This window comes from Rana temporaria, chromosome 9, assembly GCF_905171775.1.
Source record: "Rana temporaria chromosome 9, aRanTem1.1, whole genome shotgun sequence".
NCBI lineage: Eukaryota > Metazoa > Chordata > Amphibia > Anura > Ranidae > Rana > Rana temporaria.
The window spans coordinates 20,938,451-20,958,995 of record NC_053497.1 but is presented as its reverse complement, the minus strand read 5'-3'; the positions used below and the strand labels follow the sequence as shown (position 1 = coordinate 20,958,995).

General features: G+C 43.4%; 1 protein-coding gene across 1 annotated transcript in view; it reads left to right on the top strand.

Moving 5' to 3' along the window:
• LOC120913166 (probable G-protein coupled receptor 83) overlaps positions 1 to 20,545 on the top strand; it is an 88,961-nt gene that overhangs the window by 24,476 nt on the left and 43,940 nt on the right. Inside the window, exon 2 of the mRNA XM_040322907.1 lies at positions 18,046 to 18,171. Coding sequence (XP_040178841.1) covers positions 18,046 to 18,171 — 126 coding nt within the window. The remainder of the gene's footprint in view (positions 1 to 18,045; positions 18,172 to 20,545) is intronic.

Below are 20,545 nucleotides of genomic sequence, written 5' to 3'. Positions count from 1 at the left end.
GCAGCTAGCTACCATTACCCCCGGTATCCTCCTCTTCTTCATTGAGTGGTCCGGTTTCAGATAAAAGTGGTCTCTGCGGCGGATTCGCCGAGAGATCACTTATCAGTGGCGAGAGAGGGGACCCCCCCTCCCGCCGCTTACCAAAGTCGTCGGTAGCAGCAGAGGCGATCTGGCTAGGTATGGAGACGAGTGAGGGGAAGATGGCTCCCACCCATCTCCATATCATTGCAGGGCAGGATCGATGTCAAAACGTTATTCCCCCATAGCTCTAAGGCCCCGTACACACGACCGGATCTGTCCTCTGAAACTGGTCCGACGGACCAGTTTCAGCAGACATGTTCGGTCGTGTGTAGGCCCGAGCGGACAATTGTCCGGCGAATCGGACAGTTTCCAGCGGACAAATGTTTCTTAGTATGCTAAGAAATCTGTCCGCTGGAAACCTGTCCGTCGGACGTGTTCGGTCATCTGTACAGACTCACCAGACACGTCCGATCGGCCGCCATCCCTCGCATGCGTCGTACTGATTCGACGCATGCGTCGAAGCTTTGAACTTCCAGGGCCGCCCACGTCGCCGTGTCATCGTCGCGGCGACGGCGCGGCCACGTCCCCGCGTATTGTTTACGCGCGGATTTCTGTCTGATGGTGTGTACAACCATCAGACAGAAATCTCCGGGCGGACAAGTCCGCTGAAAACGGTCCGGCGGACTGTTTTCAGCGGACTGTCCGTCCGTGTGTACGAGGCCTTAGAGATGCTTTTTTTTTGTTTTTTTGACATTACATTTTATTTATTTTCTATTGCATTTTAGTGTAAATATGAGATCTGAGGTCTTTTTGACCCCAGATCTCATATTAAAGAGGACCTGTCATGCTTTTTTTCTAGTACAAGGGATTCCTTGTAATAGGAATAAAAGTGACACCATTTTTTTTTAAAGAAAGAACAGTGTAAAAATAAAAAATAAAGGTAAAATAAATAAGAAAAAACTTTTTTAAATCCCCCCCTTCCTGCCAAGCTCGCTTGCAGAAGAGACCGCTTACGTGAGCAGCGCCCGCATATGAAGATGGTGTTCAAACCACACAAGTGAGGTATCGCCGCGATCGTTAGAGCGAGAGCAAAAATTCTAGCCCTAGACCTCCTCTGTAACTAAAAACATGCAACCTTTTGAAAGTGTCAAGTTGAAGACACTGGAAGTCCCTTCTCCAAATGGAAGTCATGCTTATCCTTATCTCTTCAGTGGTGGAATTAGAGGAGCTTATACAGTATCTATAATGACTACAAGTTTTCTTATATCCCTGCCTTGTGATACTTTAGAAGAAATCCTGTCTGTTTTATTCATGCAGTCAAATTTGTTTTCAAATCGGATTAGATATTTGGTGTTTTAAATTCATAGGATGCTCTGTATGTATGATAAGAAGTAATTGCATGTACTTGTGTGCTATGGTTCTTTGTAAATGCCTAACACTCATTTGCAATGTGATAAGTTTTCTTTTTTAACCACTTAAGCCCCTGACGGTTTTGCGTGCCAAAGACTGGGCCACTTTTTGCGATTCGGCACTGCATCGATTTAACGGACAATTGCGCGGTCGTGCGACGTGGCTCCCAAACAAAATTGACGTCCTTTTTTTCCCACAAATAGAGCTTTCACGGTATAAAAAGCAATCTGTGATTGCAGAAGTGAAGATCGTGATATTTCCAAACCCCCTCCATTCATAAAATGCCTTGTATTCTGTGAAAAGTATGCAAGATGTTTTCTGAATGGAAGAGGCACTGAGAAAGCAACAACACCTAGCCCCTGCCACCCTTTCACATAAGCTTCTGATAGAAACCACAAATGTAATGTTCATTACTCAGGCATGGTCAACTGTTGTCACCAATAGGATACCCATCCTTAGAAATGTGATGAAGCCATTGCTGGAGTAGATATAAAGTGGCTTCAAAGAGTATGTGGGAGACCAGCAGCACTGAGATTAATGTTTTTTATTTATTTTTTTGAAAACATGGGCCCATATTCTCTCTAAAAATCCGCGGGCTGCGCTTAAGGCACTTACACTCCGCTGTCCCAACTTACAGGAGCAAGTGTTGTATTCCCCAAACACTTGCTCCGTAAGTTGGGACGGCGGAGTGTAAATGCCCCGGCGTAGCCTGGCGGATCTCCAAGGGGGGCGGCTTCTATTCAAATTAAGCACGCCCCCGATTCTAATGAACTGCGCATGCGCCGGGCTTCAAAAAGCCCAGTGCGCATGCTCCAGTTCTCGGCGGAAAACGTCAATGACGCTGACGTGTGCGTCATTGACGTAAAGTCGTATTCAAGAACGACTTACGTAAACGACGTACCCGACGAAAAAACACGACGCGGACCCGACGCCATCCGTAACATGGCCTACGTGGGACTTGCGGAAACTTACCCCTCATATAGCAGGGGTAAGTTTCCGCTTACGCAAACGACGTTAGCGACGGTTACGCAACGCAAACTCGTTCGGGAATCGGCGTAGAAGGCTCATTTGCATAAGCAAATGAGTCCTTCACGTAAATGCCATCTAGCGGCAGCCGGCGTCATTACATTTAAGATCCGCCAGTGTAAGTGACTTACAGATGGCGGATCTTAAGTGTATCTATGCGAAAATGATTCTAAGAAACAGGCGCATAGATACACTGGCCAAAAAAGGGAGTTACGATGGAGTATCCTGAGATACTCCATCGTAACTTCACTGAGAATATGGGCCAAGGAGTTCAGGTTTAGACGCAATAATGGTGGTTGGCAAAAAAAAAATACTAAAAATTAAACCTTCGCTCCACCTTTCCAGGATCAGAATAGGTTCTCCTCCTAAAACAAGAATGGTGGGAACTTACTCTGTAAGAACATCTCACATTCCCAAGCTTGTGCTTTGTGTGTCAACATTCTATTATCACTTCTTTTATTGTTTGTTTAAAGTGTTAGATAGTGTTACCCCCCGACCTTTACTTCTACCGTGGTACGAATATTTCTAAAGCATCTATCTGACCATTTTTATTATATTTTGAGGTAATTTCGAAAGTATGACGATAGAGGAATCATACAGATCTAAATGTAAAAATTCAAAATCCTAGCCACCGAATTCTCTGCTTGATGAATGCATGGTCTAATTCAGTGTTATTCACTCTGTTATGATAATTGTGTGTCAATTGGTTGGTTACTTAAAAGGGTTATTAAAGGAAATTTTTTTTTACATTAAAATAACAAATATGTTATACTTGCCTCCACTGTGCAGTTCGTTTTGCACAGAGTGGCCCCGATCCACGTCTTCTGGGGTCCCTCGGCGGCTGTCTCTGGTCCCCCCCTGCAAGTACTGACCACAGTTATGCGAGAGAGCTCGCATGGTGGTGAGTAATTGCGGGCGCGCTCCCGTGATACAGCGAGCGGCCATAGCCGCTCACTGTATCACTCGGCCCCGCCCCTCAGCGCGCTACGTCACTGGATGTGATTGACAGCAGCGCCAGCCAATGGCTGCGCTGCTCTCAATCCATCCTCTCTAGCCAATCAGCGGCCAGGCTGAGCGGGGAAGAGGATCTCAGGACCGCGCGGGACTTTCGAGGGGTCAGGTTAGTATAACGGGGGCTCGGGGGGGGGGGGGGGGGCGGCAGCATCAGATGTTTTTTCCCCTTAATGCATAGATTGCATTAGGGTGAAACATTTTTTTACTTTACAACTCCTTTAATGAAATAAAAATTGATCACCGCAATGGGTCAGCCAAAGGAATGTTTGTTGTTGCACTGTTACCGTACATATAAAACTTCCCCTCCAATTAATTAAAATGTTTATTTGATTTGGCCCCCGATTAGGTAAATAATTTATTTCAAATTAAATTATGCCCCCCAGTCTTGACCCCAAATAGGTAAATATTGTAATTAAATTTGAATAGTGCCCCTGGCCCGAATTAGGTAAATGTTTTAATTAAAATCTAGTTGTGCCCCCAGCCTTAGTACTAACTAGGTAAATATTTTATTATTTCGCGAGGTTACGCCCTGACGTTTCGTCCTTCTGACATCCTCTGAGGGCGTGCCTACTCCTTATTATGCATTTGTTTTTTTTAAACTTGAATTGGGCCCCAGTTTTGGCCCCAATTAGGAAAATATTCTCCAAAAAATATATTTGTTCCCCTAGTATTGTCCCCAGTTAGGTAATCTTTTAAATGAAATTAAGAATTGCCCCCAGCCTTAGCTCCAATTAGGTAAATAATATAATTAAAATTAAATTATGCAACTAGTCTTGACCCCAAATAGGTAAATATTTGAATTAAAATTTAATTGTGCCCCTAGTCTTGGCTCTAATTAGGTAAATATTTGAATTAAAATCTAGTTGTGCCCCCAGCTTTAGTCCTAACTAGGTAAATATTTTAATGAAATTAAATTGTGCCCCCCAACTTTACTCCTAATTATGTAAATGTTTTAATTCAACTTAAATTGGGCCCCAATTAGGAAAATATTTTAGTATTGTCCCCATTTAAGTAATATTTTAAAATAAATTAAACATTGCCCCCAGACTTGGCTCCAATTAGGAAAATATTTTCCAAAAAAAATGTATTTGTTCCCCCAGTATTGCCCCCCAGTTAGGTAATATTTTTAATGAAATTAGGCATTGCCCCAGCCTTAGCTCAAATTAGGCAAAACATGTATTTAAAATTTAATTATACCCCCAGTCTTGACCCTAAATAGGTAATTTTTTAATTAAAATTGAATTGTGCCACTGGCCTTGGCCCTAATTAGGTAAATATTTCAATTAAAATCTAGTTGTGCCCCAGCTTTAGTCCTAACTAGGTAAATATTTAAATTGTACCCCCCAAATTTACTCCTAATTATGTAAATGTTTTAATTCAAATTGAATTGGGCGCCAGCCTGGGCCCTGTTTAGGAAAATATTTTCCAAAAAATTTATTTAGTATTGTCCCCAGTTAGGTAATATTTTAAATGAAATTAAACTTTGCCCCCATACCGAGCCCCAATTAGGTAAATCGTTTAATTAAAATTAAATTATGCCACCAGCCCTAAATAGATAATGCAGCATTTTAATTAAAATGTAATTGTAACCCTGGCCTTGGCCCCAACTTAATTAAAATGTAATTGTGTTCTCAGCTTTAGTCCTAATCAGGTAAATGTTTTAATTTTAATTAAATTGTACCTTCAGCCTGGACACCAAATGATTAGCTATTCTACTGAGAGGGCCGGACAGTGAAACATCTACTTATCCTATCATGACTTGCACTTTGCTGGGACTGAACTCCTTCTTTCTAATTTGGGCAATGTTCATCTAAATCCAAGAACAAAAAGCAGAATATATTATTGCGTTCACTAGTCCCTAGACGTGTACATTTTCTGCCAACGCAGATTTTATTTTACAAATTGCAAAACAATCTCCCTTTTAGTGCATATATGCACAAACATTAAAACGGTTATGGCTGGACAAGAGTCGTCAGCCCTCACCTAGCCATCACAAATGCTTACTGTATTTTGCTAAATATATTGATTACTTATAATTGTCGGTGCCATCTAGTGGCCATAATGTGGTATTTTTCCTGCTATACCTCAAATCAGGAAAAAATACTGCATTAGGGCCACTAGATGGAGCCGATGATCACAAAATATCATGTTAAAGCGGAGGTTCACCCTCAAAATTAACTTTCTATTTCCCACTACTGCAGCCTTAATAAATGCCTATACCGCTGTCTTTATTTTTCAGATTGATAAGGTTACCTTTATTCTGTTCGATTCAGCCTTACTTCCGGGTCTTGTTCCCCGTGGGAGTGGGCTTGTCGCTCCTTCCCCCCCCCCCCCCGACGCCTCAAGGCTGGTTGCAATGTCTCATGGAAGTGACGTTTCAACACTCACAAGAGACCATCCGAAGTAGTCTGGTGTGTATTCTCGCGCTAGCTTGAGTACCGTTGTGATGGCAACTGTGTAGTGTTGACGGCGTCGCTCGCCGCCAACACTGCACATGTGCGGGATAGAGCGGTGAATGCTGGGACATCAGCATTCACTGTATCCCGGAAGGATTTGCTTGTGGGCTTCACATTGCCCACAAGCAAGATGGAAACGTCCATCGAAATTTTTTATAAAATATCTTTTGCGGCAGATTGACTATCCTGGCGGCTGCAATACAAGGACAGGTGAGTACCGGATTAGCAAAGGTAACAGCGGGAGAATCATCTGGAAAAAAAAACGTATTCCTGCAGAACCCCCGCTTTAATAAGGAAAATACGGTAAGAATTTGTGATTGCTGGGCGAATACTTGTAATGTTCATCTGTCTTATTTTTTTTATAAATAGACCTGTAGCACCCCGATGTTTAGGCAGGGTTGCTAGTATATTTACTTGCCAGGTATAGTTGCCTTGGCCAATTGATAGGGGGATCAATTGATTCCACCCTAATTCTGGAAAGGCTGCACTTCTTTTCTGTCACTAGATGGCCGGGTATCTGGTGACATTAGATAAGACAAGGGCATTGCAAGGACAAATTAGGAATAGATGGGGTATCTCAGACAATGGGCAGAGATCTTCTTGGGTCCCTTGGCCTGCTGGGAGAGTCTATGTATTTGGGTGACGTCAGGTGATCGGGGGTTCTGTGCCACCTGAATGGCTGCCTGGGTGGACGTGTGCTGTATTGCCCGGGCTGCTAATCCGGAGATTGCCTTATCCTGGGGAGATCTGGCTGCTAGGCTGTCTGAGGGCCTATCCAGAAGCAGGAGAGCAGTGTAGGGTTGGAACTGCGGCTTGCAGTCCAACCAGAAGTGACGGTTCTGCTGACCAGAGAATCTGTTGTGGTCGGAGGTAGAGGGGAAGCCGGGGGAGGTAGAGGGTAGGCGGGGGAGGTAGAGGGTAGCCGGGGGAGGTAGAGGGGAGGCCATCACCACTAAGGGGTACCGGAGCAGTATTTTCACCAACCGGGGATGGTGAAGAATTGGGAAACATCAGCAGGTGTCAAGCAAGGGACCCAAGTCAGTGGAGGCGATGCTTGCAGGGCAGCCTTGTGTGCCAAGCCAGGGACCGAGCAGGCCAGTGGGGTGATGCTTAAGGAGTATCTGAGTGCCAAGCTAGGGACCCAGCAGGGACGCGGTTGTGATGCTTGAGGAATATACTAAGTGAGACGATTGGAGGAGCTCAGGAAATCCAGTGGCAGTGGATCAGAAAGTCTAGGGAGAAGAGACTAGGAGCTCAGTTGAGTGAAGATCTACAAGAGGAGATTGTAGAGAAAGTGAAAGAGTTCATTGTAACCTTTGTTAGGAACTGTTCAAGACTGTTGCCATAGGAGACATCGTGTCTACACATGCAGATGTGGTGCCCGGCTGGATGCCTTTCCCTGCATGGCTGTCTACCTATAGAAGTCTCGGAGTCTGCTAATTAACACTGCAACTACTTAAGGGTGTCCTGGCCCTAAACCCCTCTCTCCAACAGTTCTGTTTAAGACACAAATCTCTTTGCATTCAAAAAGTGTCTGGCGCCCATGAATCTACCTTGCACTACACCCACCATACCTTGTAACCCACTCTACACATAAGTATGTCGGCTATCCCCAACTCTGGAGGTTCTCATTAGACCAAAGGGGTCCTGGAACTTGGAAACATACCCTTATGTTTTTCCCACAAATTGTTCTAGGCTGCCTGTTTCCCTAGACCAGTGTTTCTCAATTCCAGTCCTCATGCCCCCCCAACAGGTCAGGTTTTCAGGAATTCCCTCAGATGAAAAGGCTGTGGTGATTACTAAGGCAGTGAAACTGATCAAATCACCTGTGCAAAATAATGGAAATCCTGAAAACCTGACCTGTTGGGGGGGCCTGAGGACTGGAATTGAGAAACAGTGCCCTAGACCAATCGTGAATACTCGTGGTTGAGGTACGGCTCCACTCCGTTGAATGGATTACATTTGGTGAGCAGTAATGTCTACCAAATGAAATCGGGGGACCATTTTTGCCACATGTACGGTGAAGTGGCAAGGCCCCATTCACTTCCCCTTCACGTGATGGCTGGAAATTCTTTGTCACACAGGATGCAAAGCACCCAAGCTGCGGCATGTGTATACCGACATATGGCTGCCTGCCTTTGCAGTTTAGGAGGCATGGTTTAGCCACTTGTTCTTACCACCTCCTCACAAGTATAAACCAATGCTGCGTACACACGATTGGAAATTCTGACATGAAAACCGTGGATTTTGGCTCATACACACGGTCACACAAAATTCCGACCGTCAAGAACGTCAAGAACGTGGTGACGTACAACACTACAACGAGCCGAGAAAAATAAAGTTCAATGATTCTAAGCATGCGTCAAATTGATTCCAAGCATGGGTGTTTTTTTTGCGCATCGAAATTGCATACTGACGATCGGAATTTCCGACAAGAACTTTTCCCGTCGGAAAATTTAAGAACCAGCTCTCAAATTTTTGTTGTCGGAAATTCCGACTGAAAAAGTCCGATGGGGCCTACACACGTTCGGAATTTCCGACCAAAAGCTCACATCGAACTTTTCTTGGTCGGAAATTCTGACTGTGTGTACGTGGCATACCTGCTATCAGTACACCAATCGTCTTGCATATCAGATTCAGCACATTTAGACTTCAAGGAGCCATATAATATACGGATACTGACATCACTGACACAAGTACATACATTTTTTTCCTGTGGATAGCCAAACATTCTTTTGGATCCTGCCAAGATAAATTTCTATTTGATTCAATTGCTTCTAAGATGCCGACTGTCTGATGTATGGAGCATATTTCCCGAGAGCACTCTTGGTATGCACTAGCACTTGTAATCTGAGCAATTACTCATATAACGGGGATATTAATCTTTACTGGTGCTCACGAATGTGCGAGAGTGCAGTTACTTACCGGTGGAGATATCCTTTTAAAGTTCCATGATTACATTCCTTGGACGACTTATGAATGTTTTCTCCTGTTGTGCTATTATTCATACATACATCTACAATCTGTGAAGTGTGTATAGACTTGTCAGGATGTGTCGGATAATTGACCGGGATTGGAGGGGATATTATACACAGTGTGCTCAAAATTCACAGGATGGTAACTTCTTCTATCGCAATTATTTTTCTTCTTTTTCATTAAAGAGGAAGTAAACTTCCTCTGCAGACATGTATCTATATTTAAGTATATAAACGCTGGGATGCTGGCGCTGCTGAACCGATTAGGTTTAGGAGATTGTGGGTGTCCTTTAACCACTTAACCCCCGGACCATATTGCTGGTCAAAGACCAGAGCACTTTTTGCGATTCGGGACTGCGCCGCTTTAACTGACAATTGCGCGGTCGTGCGAAGTGGCTCCCAAACAAAATTGGCGTCTTTTTTTTACCACAAATAGAGCTTTCTTTTGGTGGTATTTTATCACCTCTGCGGTTTCTATTTTTTGCGCTATAAACAAAAATAGAGCGACAATTTTGAAAAACATTAATATTTTTTACTTTTTGCTATAATAAATATCCCCCAAAAATATATAAAAAAACATTTTTTTCCCTCAGTTTAGGCCGATACGTATTCTTCTACCTATTTTTCGTAAAAAAAATCGCAATAAGCGTTTATTGATTGGTTTGCGCAAAAGTTATAGCGTTTACAAAATAGGGGGTATTTTTATGGCATTTTTATTAATATATTTTTTTTACTAGTAATGGCGGCGATCAGCGATTTTTTTTCGGTACTGCGACATTATGGCGGACACTTCGGACACTTTTGACACATTTTTGGGACCATTGGCATTTTTATAGCGATCAGTGCTATAAAAATGCATTGGATTACTATAAAAATGCCACTGGCAGTGAAGGGGTTAACACTAGGGGGCGGGGAAGGGGTTAAGTATGTCCCTGTGTGTTCTTACTGTGGGGGGGGGGAGTGGCCTCACTAGGGGAAACACTGATCCTCGGTTCATACATTGTATGAACAGAAGATCAGCATTTCCCCTGCTGACAGGACCGGGAGCTGTGTGTTTACACACACAGCTCCCGGTCCCCGCTCTGTAACGAGCAATCGCGGGTGCCCGGCGGCGATCGAGCCCGCCGGGCACAGGCATGGGAGTCGGGGGCACGCGCGCCTCCGGCGGCGCGCACGCGCCCCTAGTGGCCGCTCGAGGAGCGGACGTATAGCTATGGGCTCTCGCCCAGAAGAGCCGACCTGCCGCCATATAATGACGGTGGCTGGTCGGCTAGTAGTTAATAATAATAAACAAGTGTTGAGTAACCTGTATAAGGGCTTGATCTAATGTATATGGACTGCCTATGGACACACGCTAGAACAATAGAAGCGTATGTAGGTTGCCCTGTTAATAGTGCTGAATAGAGCTTGTTACCAAGTGAGTGATTCATTTTTGGACCTCCACCATGGGTTGGTGTCCAATTGTGTTGAAGAAGAATCAAAAAATGGAAAAAAGAATGGTAAGTGAAAAATACGACATAAACATACAATTCAGGTCAGGACCCTGTTTAGGCTAGTAATTCAGGCCAGACCCTGTGTAGACCTCCAATTGCAGGGAGAACCTATGATCCAAATGTGCTCAAATGTGACTCAATCCCTAATGTCCTTAGGCAAGAACCTTTGATTGAGCTGGTTCACGAAGGGCATCACCAAACAATATAATAATGACGACAAGTACACACAATCAATAGACACCAACGGCTCCCGTTGGCTACCAATAAAAGTGTATGTGAATGGGATTAATTTGTGTGGATAGAGGAATCAGTGGTGACGTACAACACTACGACGAGCAGAGAAAAGTAAGTTCAATGCTTCCGAGCATGCGTCGAATTATTTTCGAGCATGCGTCGGAATTGTGCACCTCGGGATTGCTACAGATGATCGGATTTTTTTTTTTTTTCATCTGAAAATTTGAGAACCCGCTCGCAATCTTTTGTTGGCGGAAATTCCGACTGCAAAAGTCGGATGGAGCATATACCACGGTCGGAATTTCCATTCAAAAGCTGACATCTGACTTTTGCTGTGGGAATTTCTGATCGTGTGTACGGGGCATTACTTGTGGCACAGAATTCTAAGCATATTTTATGGGTACAAGAATGTTTGGAATTGACTTGCAGAAAAGGTGGCAACCCTACGTACATTGATGCTGGTATCGTTGACCATTCACATATCACTAAGGTAGATGTAATGCAACATCAAAAAGTCCTTAATATTCATATTGTGCATTGAGCAATTGTTTCCATAGGGATACTTCGAGAATTGAATTGACGCAATATAAACTTGATATATTTAGAATTGTGCTCTGAAGTGATTTTCTAAGAAAAGCTTGGAATGTGCCATCGTCTTGGTTGGAATTCAAAACCATCCATATATAACGGTGTTGAAAAGAAGCCATCAGGTAACGGGATACACCATCTATATGAATGTTGACGTCTCTTTGTAGGCGTACCGAGCTCTGTACTCTGAAGTGATATTCTAAGAAAAGCTAGGAATGTGCTATCCTCTTGGCTGGAGGACAATCAGTACAAAAATAATTGTGGTGGGAGATAACTAGACACATCCTTCATATTTTATTAGATATTTATTTGGTACCAACATTCATTTGTGTTGACATGCATTATTAATATAGGGATATAGGCAATGTATAATTCTTTGACGGCTGTGGGTAACACATATTGCGCAGCTGAATTTTAATAGTTCAGGAGTCCATAACCCTACTAATGTGTGTGCAATTGTTTTATATTGCTTTTTGTCTGTTTTGTATGTATTACCATTACTGATACATCCTCTGCCTATATTGCTTCTCTTTTTCCCATCCTTGGAATTTAAGTAATCTATACTGATAATTATATGTATATACACCAATCATACTGGTGGTTATACTCATGAAGCCTATTGATACTATTACCTATCTTATTATTATTACTTTTACGTCTTTATGCAGTCATTATGGCCTGGGCAATCAATTTGTCTTTCCTTCTATCTCTCCCTTTCCTTTTCATACTTTTCTCCCCCCCCACCCCCACCCCCGCCGTCTATTTCTTCCCTCTTCTCTCTCTTTTTCTTTTTCCTTTTCCTTCTTTTTCCTTTTTCACTTACCATGTTCTTCCTTGTTTCATCTCCTGTTTGGACCATCTTTCTGGGCTATGCAAGAGTAACTAAGCAGGTTCAAGTTAGAGACTTACAATAATTTTATTGTTTATTGGTTATTTGTTGTGTGTTTTTTTGTTCATTGTAAAATGTGTTATTATTATTATTATTATTACTACTTTGTAGAATTCGTTTTAAGCTCCTGAAGAAGCGTTTTTCTCAAAGCGCAACATGTTGGGCTGATCATCGTATGACATTTCACCTTCTGAAAACTGAGAAAAAAATGAGAAGTGGTTGCTAGTCTCCCACTCTTAGGCCCCTTTCAGCACTACAAATGTTTTGTGAAATTCAAGGCTCCAGGCACTGCGATTAGCTGCATTTGCACATTGCGATTACATGCGTTTACGTGCGTTTAACTGCGCCCGCGTTTAGCTGCGGTATTAATTTCCATAGCAACCATTTTTATTTTTTTTGTTTTTGTTTGGGTCCCTTGAATTCTAAAACGCTGCTATCCGCAGTTGACAAAAAAGACTGCGATTTCCTGCAGTTATGTGCATATAGCTGCGCTACATCGCACCTGGACGTATTCAATTCTATTTTTTCTATTCGCACCAAACCGCATGTAACGTAATCGCGCGCAAACGCTGTGTGTGAATGGGGCCATAGGAAAACATTGTGTGCTTTTAGCTGCGGTAGAAAAATAGAAAATCCGCAGCTAAAAGCACCATTCTATCCGTCCGTCTGAAAGGGGCCTTATTATTATTTTTTTGTGTAATATACCCAATTGCAGTAGGTGGTTTGTCATGCCAGTGGTTATGTATTCTTAGGCCTTATCATGGCCTCAATTATGTAATCTATTAGCTGGATTCAGGTAGATTGCCGCATCTTTCAGGTGGCGTAGCGTATCGTATTTACGCTACGCCGCCTTAAGTCAGAGAGGCAAGTGCTGTATTCACAAAGCACTTGCCTCCTAAGTTACGGCGGCGTAGCGTAAATGGGGCCGGCGTAAGCGCGCCTAATTCAAATGAGGATGAGGGGGGCGTGTTTTATGTAAATGATTGGTGACCCGACGTGATTAACGTTTTTTACTAACGGCGCATGCGCCGTCCGTGTACATATCCCAGTGTGCTTTGCTCCAAAGTACGCCGCAAGGACGTATTGGTTTCGACGTGAACATAAATTACGTCCAGCCCCATTCACGGACGACTTACGCAAACGATGTAAAATTTCAAATTTCGACGCAGGAATGACGGCCATACTTAACATTGACTAGGCCAGCTATTTGTTCGACTAACTTTACGCCGGAAAAAGCCATACGTAAACGACGTAAAAAAATGCGCCGGGCTCACGTACGTTTCTGAATCGGCGTATCTAGTCATTTGCATATTCTACGCCGAACTCAAGGGAAGCGCCACCTAGCGGCCAGCGTAAATATTGCACCCTAAGATACGACGGCGTAGGAGACTTACGCCGCTCGTATCTTAGCCTAATTTAAGCGTATCTGGTTTCCAGAATACGCTTAAATTTGCGACGGCGTAGATTCAGAGTTACGACGGCGTACCTACTGATACGCCGGCGTAACCCTACGTGAATCTAGCTATATGTTTTTTATATGAATTTTTGTATTTTCTTAAATAAATATCCAATTTTTTTACGTATTACGCCTTCAAAGTCCATCATCTGTTTTACACATATACGTATTCAATGTATATGTGTATTCTTTTTCTTCAATTGTTTTATACGTTTGTGTTAATTTGCCCAAAAGAAAATAGTATTTTACAATTTGCTAGTAACTGGAATTATATCTAGCTTGTGTCCTTTTATGCCACGTACACACGCTCAGAATTTCTGACAACAAATGTCTTTTTGACAACAAGAATTTGAGAGCCGGTTCTCAAATTTTCCGACAACAAAATCTATTCTCGTAAATCCCGATTGTGTATAGACAATTCCGACACACAAAATTCCACGCATGCGCTGAATCAAGTACGAGACGGAAGTGCTCGGTCTGGTTAAACTAACGTTCGTAATGGAGATGGCACATTCGTCACGTTGTAATGGACTGAAAAGCACAAGGTTGAAAAGCGCGAATCGTCTCTCAAACTTCTACTAACACGACTTCCCTTTTATAGTGCCGTTGTACGTGACCGCGTTCTTGGCAATTGGAATTTCCGACAACATTTGTGCGACCGAGTGTATGCAAGACAAGTTTGAGCCAACATCCTTCAGAAAAAAAACAGTGGTGAATTTTCCCTTGCAGTGAAAGTTGGTGAAGAAGCACAGTGGTAAGCAAAGCAGGAGTGACCCCCTTCATTGTTGTCCAGTGGAGAAATTCTTCCTTACATTGGTGGCAAGTGAAGGACCCCCTTACATTGGTGGTCAAAGGAGAAATGCCTACTTACATTGGGTGATTACATTGGTAATCAGTGGCTCAGTAGTGAGCTGCTCCCTTACAGTGGTAATCAGTGGAGGTGTCCCCTTACAATGGTATTCAGTGGCGATTTGACCCCCTTATATTGGTAGTGAAGAAGCACCCCCTTAGAATGGTAATCAAAGAAGAAGTGACCCCATTCATTGCTTTCCAGTGAATGTAAGGGGGTCCTTCTCAACTTACCACCAATGTAAGGGACCATTTGTCCAATGGACAATGACAGGGGTCACTTTTGCTTTGATTACCATTGTACATGGGGGTTCTTCACAAACTACCAATATAAGCAGGTAAATCGCCACTGACCACCAATGTAAGGAGACACTTGTCCACTGATTACCAATGTAAGAGAGCAGCTCACCACTGACCCACAATGTAAGGGGGCTTTTCTCTACTGACCACCAATATGAGAAGCAGCTTCCCTCTGAACACCAATGCAAAGGTGTCCTTCTCAACTTACCACCAATGTAAGGAAGAATTTGTCCACTGGACAACAGTGAAGGGGGTCACTTCTGCTTTGTTTACTATTGTAGGGCAGTGCTTCTTCAACTACCAATGTAAGGGATCAGCTCACCATTGACCCCCAATATAAGGGGGCCCTTCTCCAGTTACTATCAATGCAAGGAATCAGTTCACCACTAACCACCAACAGAAGGGGGTTCTTCTCAACTTACCATCAATGTAAGGGAGGTCAGTGGGGAAATGATCCTTTACATTGATAGTTGGCAGAGAAATTAGGCACCATTGTAAATGTTTTTTTTTACTCCTGGACGTAGCTAGCTAGCGTACTCCTGGACATAGATAGCTAGCGTGCTAGTGTTTAGGTGCAAACAATTTTTTTTGTGCTCATGGTAAAATGAGTCTCAAATTAGGGTCAAGGATTTATTGCAGGTCAGTCTGAATAACTCCTACAGGCAGGTCTCTGGTGTCTCCCCCTGGTTCTGGAAGTTTGGAGACATTTTTAGAAGTTAGTGGGCAGAGATCAGGATGGGTTCATTCATCTGCCTACTTAGGGAAACTTGGCCAATCTTCAGGCAGAGGGACTGACAGGGTGGCTGACATAGGTGTGCACAACCTATGGCATTAGTGTGTGCACTGGAAGCCAGTTGATTGGGAGCATATTACGATACACCCTAAATACAGGTGTAACGTGTTCCTAAAGTTGAATCTAGATTTTAATATAATAGGGGCATTTACAATGGCCCCTGGCACCCCCAACCAACCACCTGGTGCTGCTCCTGGATAATGCTAATGCATATGGGGTGATTAGGGTGTGCCTAGGCACATCCAGCACACCCTGTGCGCACACCTATGGTGGCTGAGCCAGTCCTTAAGTATGGATGAGTCATGCTAGCAGGGGAGTCAGGTTGAAGATGGAGTGCCAAGGAGACTGATGGTGGTCTAGGAGGGGTCTCCTAGGTTCAAGGGAGACCACAGCTCCGGGCTGGGCTCGGGCAGGCTAAGGGGGATCCATTCAGCAGAGTGGTTTGACACAGAATCTTGCCTGGGAGGCAACAGAAGCAAGGAGGACAGTGTGAGTACATCAGCACACTGAAGGCAATTCAAGGGGAGAGACGGCCACAGAATGTGTACAGAACACCCCTCAGAAACATAATTTCCTGGTTGTGCGATTGGCTCACCAATTTTCCCAGAATTCTGCCCTAAGATACAAGTCAGATTTTAAGCGTCCCCTGCAACAAAAATGAAAATTTTGGTGAGCCACTCCGATAGGAAATTTACATCTAAAAGGGATGCAGCTTTCCTTATTAGAGTCCTGTAGGTGCATAGCTTATCGATCATTATAAAATCACTCCCATTAGATTCACTTTCCGCAATGGACACTGACAAACACACAGGGATTTCTTCAGAATAACAAAAGGTAGGAATCTGCAACAAAGTTTGTTAAAATCCCTGCAATGTACATGGATCACCCAGAGGGGAATGTTTCTTTCTCAAAAGTGGAGTTACGCTTTAAGGGGCAGATCCACGTAGCGCGGTGCATTCTTCCGTCCGGCGTAGCGTATCTCTGATATCTCTGATACGCTACGCCGCCGTAACTTATAGTTTTTTTTTGTATCCTGAAAGAATTTCCGCCGTAAGTTACGGCGGCGTAGTGTAACCTAGGCGGCGTAAGGGCGCGTAATTCAAATATATGTGATGGGGGCGTGTTTTATGTTAATACGTCTTGACCCAACGTAAATGACGTTTTTTTTTAACTGCGCATGCACCGTCCGTGGGGGTATGCCAGTGCGCATGCTCGAAATTACCCGCAACAAGCCAATGCTTACGACGTTGATGTCATTCTACGCAAAGCCCTATTCGCGAAGGACTTACGCAAACGACTTAACATTTTCAAAATTTGACGCGGGAACGACGACCATACTTAACATAGGATACGCCTCATATAGCAGGGGTAACTATACGCCGAAAAAAGCCTTAGCCGTGGGGTCGCGGGCACGCTCCCGCGACCCGGTCCGAAGCTCCATGACCGTAACCGCGGTACTCGCGGACCCCTTTCGCTGCTGGAGTCCCGCGATCGGTCCCCGGAGCTGAAGAACGGGGAGAGCCGTGTGTAAACACGGCTTCCTCGTTCTTCACTGTGGCGGCTGCATCGATCGAGTCATCCCTTTTATAGGGATACACGATCAATGACGTCACATCTACAGCCACACCCCCCTACAGTTGTAAACACACTTCAGGTCACACATAACCCCATCAGCGCCCCCTGTGGTTAATTCCCAAACTGCAACTGTCATTTTCACAATAAACAATGCATTTTAAATGCATTTTTTGCTGTGAAATTGACAATGGTCCCAAAAATGTGTCAAAATTGTCTGAAGTGTCCGCCATAATGTCGCAGTCACGAAAAAAATTGCTAATTGCCGCCATTAGTAGTAAAAAAAAAAAAATATATAAAAATGCAATAAAACTATCCCCTATTTTGTAAACGCTATAAATTTTGTGCAAACAACCGATAAACACTTATTGCAATTTGTTTTACCAAAAATAGGTAGAATAATACGTATCGGCCTAAACTGAGGAACATTTTTTATATATATATTTTTGAGGGATATTTATTACAGCAAAAAGTAAAAAATATTGAATTTTTTTCAAAATTGTCGCTCTATTTTTGTTTATAGTACAAAAAATAAAAACTGCGGAGGTGATCAAATACCACCAAAAGAAAGCTCTATTTGTGGTAAAAAAAGGACGTCAATTTTGTTTGGGAGCCACGCCGTACGACCACGCAATTGTCAGTTAAAGCGACGCAGTGCCGAATCGCAAAAAGGGGCAAGGTCCTTTAGCTGCATTTTGGTCCGGGTCTTAAGTGGTTAAAGCTACAGAACACAAACAACAAATCAGATTAAAGTAGATTAAAAAAACACCAAACCAAATAAGCTACACTAACCAAAATACAACCCCCCCCCCCCCCCATGAAAAAAAAACACAAAAAAAATAAAAAGATCACCCCTACTCAAATATCTTCAGCTTTTACTTTCATATGTGAACGAGAATTTTGCTGATATTTATTAAAGCAGTACTTTTTTAAAGCCAGAATCAACTAAAATCCTTTTTCTTTCCTCAGGTTCGATTTGTGAGCAGCAACTGGGTTTTCGGTAAGCTCATGTGTCACCTGAGCCGGTTTGTCCAATATTGCTCAGTCCATGTATCGGTCCTTACCCTCACCGCCATCGCTCTGGACCGACATCAGGTGAGACATCTACAGCAGATTATTTTTCAGACTTGGTGTGTACAAGGTAAAATCATTTTTTTTTCTTCTAGACAATTACTTAGAACCCCCAAACATAATTTTTTTTCAAACACGATAGAGAATAAAATGGCGGTCTTGCAATACTTTAGGTATTTGCGCAGTGGTCTTAAAAGCACAAAAATATATTTTTGTTAATAAAAAATAAGACAACAGTAAAGTTAGCCCAATTTTTTTATACTGTGAAAGACAACGTTACGCTGAGTAAATTGATACCCAACATGTCACGCTTCAAAATTGCACCCGCTCGTGCAATGGCAACAAACTTTGACCCTTAAAAATCTCCATAGGCGATGTTTAAAAATGTCTACAGGTTACCAGTTTTAAGTTACAGAGGAGGCCTAGTGCTATAATTCGTGCTATGGCTCCAACGATCGCGGAAATATCTCACATGTGTGGTTTGAACACCGTTTTCATATGTGGGCGCGACTTGCGTATGCATTCGCTTCATGCGCGCAAGCTTCCGGGAGAGGGGGGGGTTTGGGCTTTACATTTTATTTATTTTGCTTTTTATTTCTTATTTTTACACTGTCCTTTTGAAGAAGTTTTTTTGGGTCACTTATTCCCATTACAAGGAATGTAAACATCCCTTGCAATAGAAAAAAAAAAAGCATGACAGGTCCTCTTAAATATGAGATTTGGGGTCAAAAAGTCCTCAGATCTCACATATACACTTACAGTAAATGCAATAAAAAAATGTCCCCTTTATAACCATTGGGTGAAAGTGACGTTTGACGTCGCTTCTGTCATCCAATGTTATGAAGCCGAGTGGGGCCATCATTTCCTCACTCGGCATCCAGCCTCACAGGGGAAAAGACGCGATCGTATCCGCCACTACCGACACCCCATTCACCACTGTCCCCTTAAAATAACTCAACACACAGCCATTAATATCTAAACCGCTGGCAACAAAAGTGAGTACACCCTTAAGCGAAAATGTCCAAATTGAGGCCAAAGTCAATATTTTGTGTGGCCACCATTATTTTCCAGCACTCCCTTAACCCTCATGGGCATGGAGTTCACCAGAGCTTCACAGGTTGCCACTGGAGTTCTCTGCCACTCCTCCATGATGACATCACAGAGCTGGTGGATGTTAGAGACCTTGCGCTCCTCCACCTTCCATTTGAGGATGCCCCCAAAGATGCTCAATAGGGTTTAGGTCTGGAGACATGCTTGGCCAGTCCATCACCTTTACCCTCAACTTCTTTAGCAAGGCAGTGGTCATCTTGGAGGTGTGTTTGGGGTCGTTATGTTGGAATACTGCCCTGCGGCCCAGTATCTGAAGGGAGGGGATCATGCTCTGCTTCAGTATGTCACAGTACATGTTGGCATTCATGGTTCCCTCCATGATCTGTAGCTCCCCAGTTCCGGCAGAACTCATGCAGCCCCAGACCATGACACTCCCACCACCACGGTTGACTGTAAGCAAGACACACTTGTCTTTGTACTCCTCACACACACTTGACACCATCTGAACCAAATAAGTTCATCTTATCTTTATCAAACCACAGGACATGGTTCCAGTAATCCATGTCCTTAGTCTGCTTGTCTTCAGCAAACTGTTTGTGGACTTTCTTGTGCATCATCTTTAGAAGAGGCTTCCTTCTGGGATGACAGCCATGCAGACCAATTTGATGCAGTGTGCGAAGTATGGTCTGAGCACTGACAGGCTAACCCCCACCCCTTCAACCTCTGCAGCAATGCTGACAGCACTAATACGACTATTTCCCAAAGACAACCTCTGGATATGACGCTGAGCACGTGCACTCAACTTCTTTGGTCGACCATGATGAGGCCTGTTCTGAGTGGAACCTGTCCTGTTAAACCGCTGTATGGTCTTGGCCACCGTGCTGCAGCTCAGGTTCAGGATCAGGATCTTGGCAATCTTATAGCCTAGGCCATCTTTATGTAGAGAAACAATTCAGATCCTCAGAGAGTTCTTTGCCATGAGGTGCCATGTTGAACTTCCAGTGACCAGTATGAGGGAGTGAGAGCGATAACACAGAATTTAACACACCTGCTCCCCATTCACACCTGAGACCTAACACTAACGAGTCACATGACACCGGGGAGGGAAAATGGCTTATTGGGCGTGTAGGGGTGTACTCACTTTTGTTGGCAGTGGTTTAGACATTAATGGCTGTGTGTCAAGTTATTTTGAGGGGACAGCAAATTTTCACTGTTATACAAGCTGTACACTCACTACTTTACATTGTAGCAAAGTGTCATTTCTTCAGTCTTGTGACATGAAAAGATAGAATAAAATATTTACAAACATGTGAGCAGTGTACTCTTGTGAGATACTGTATATGGTTGC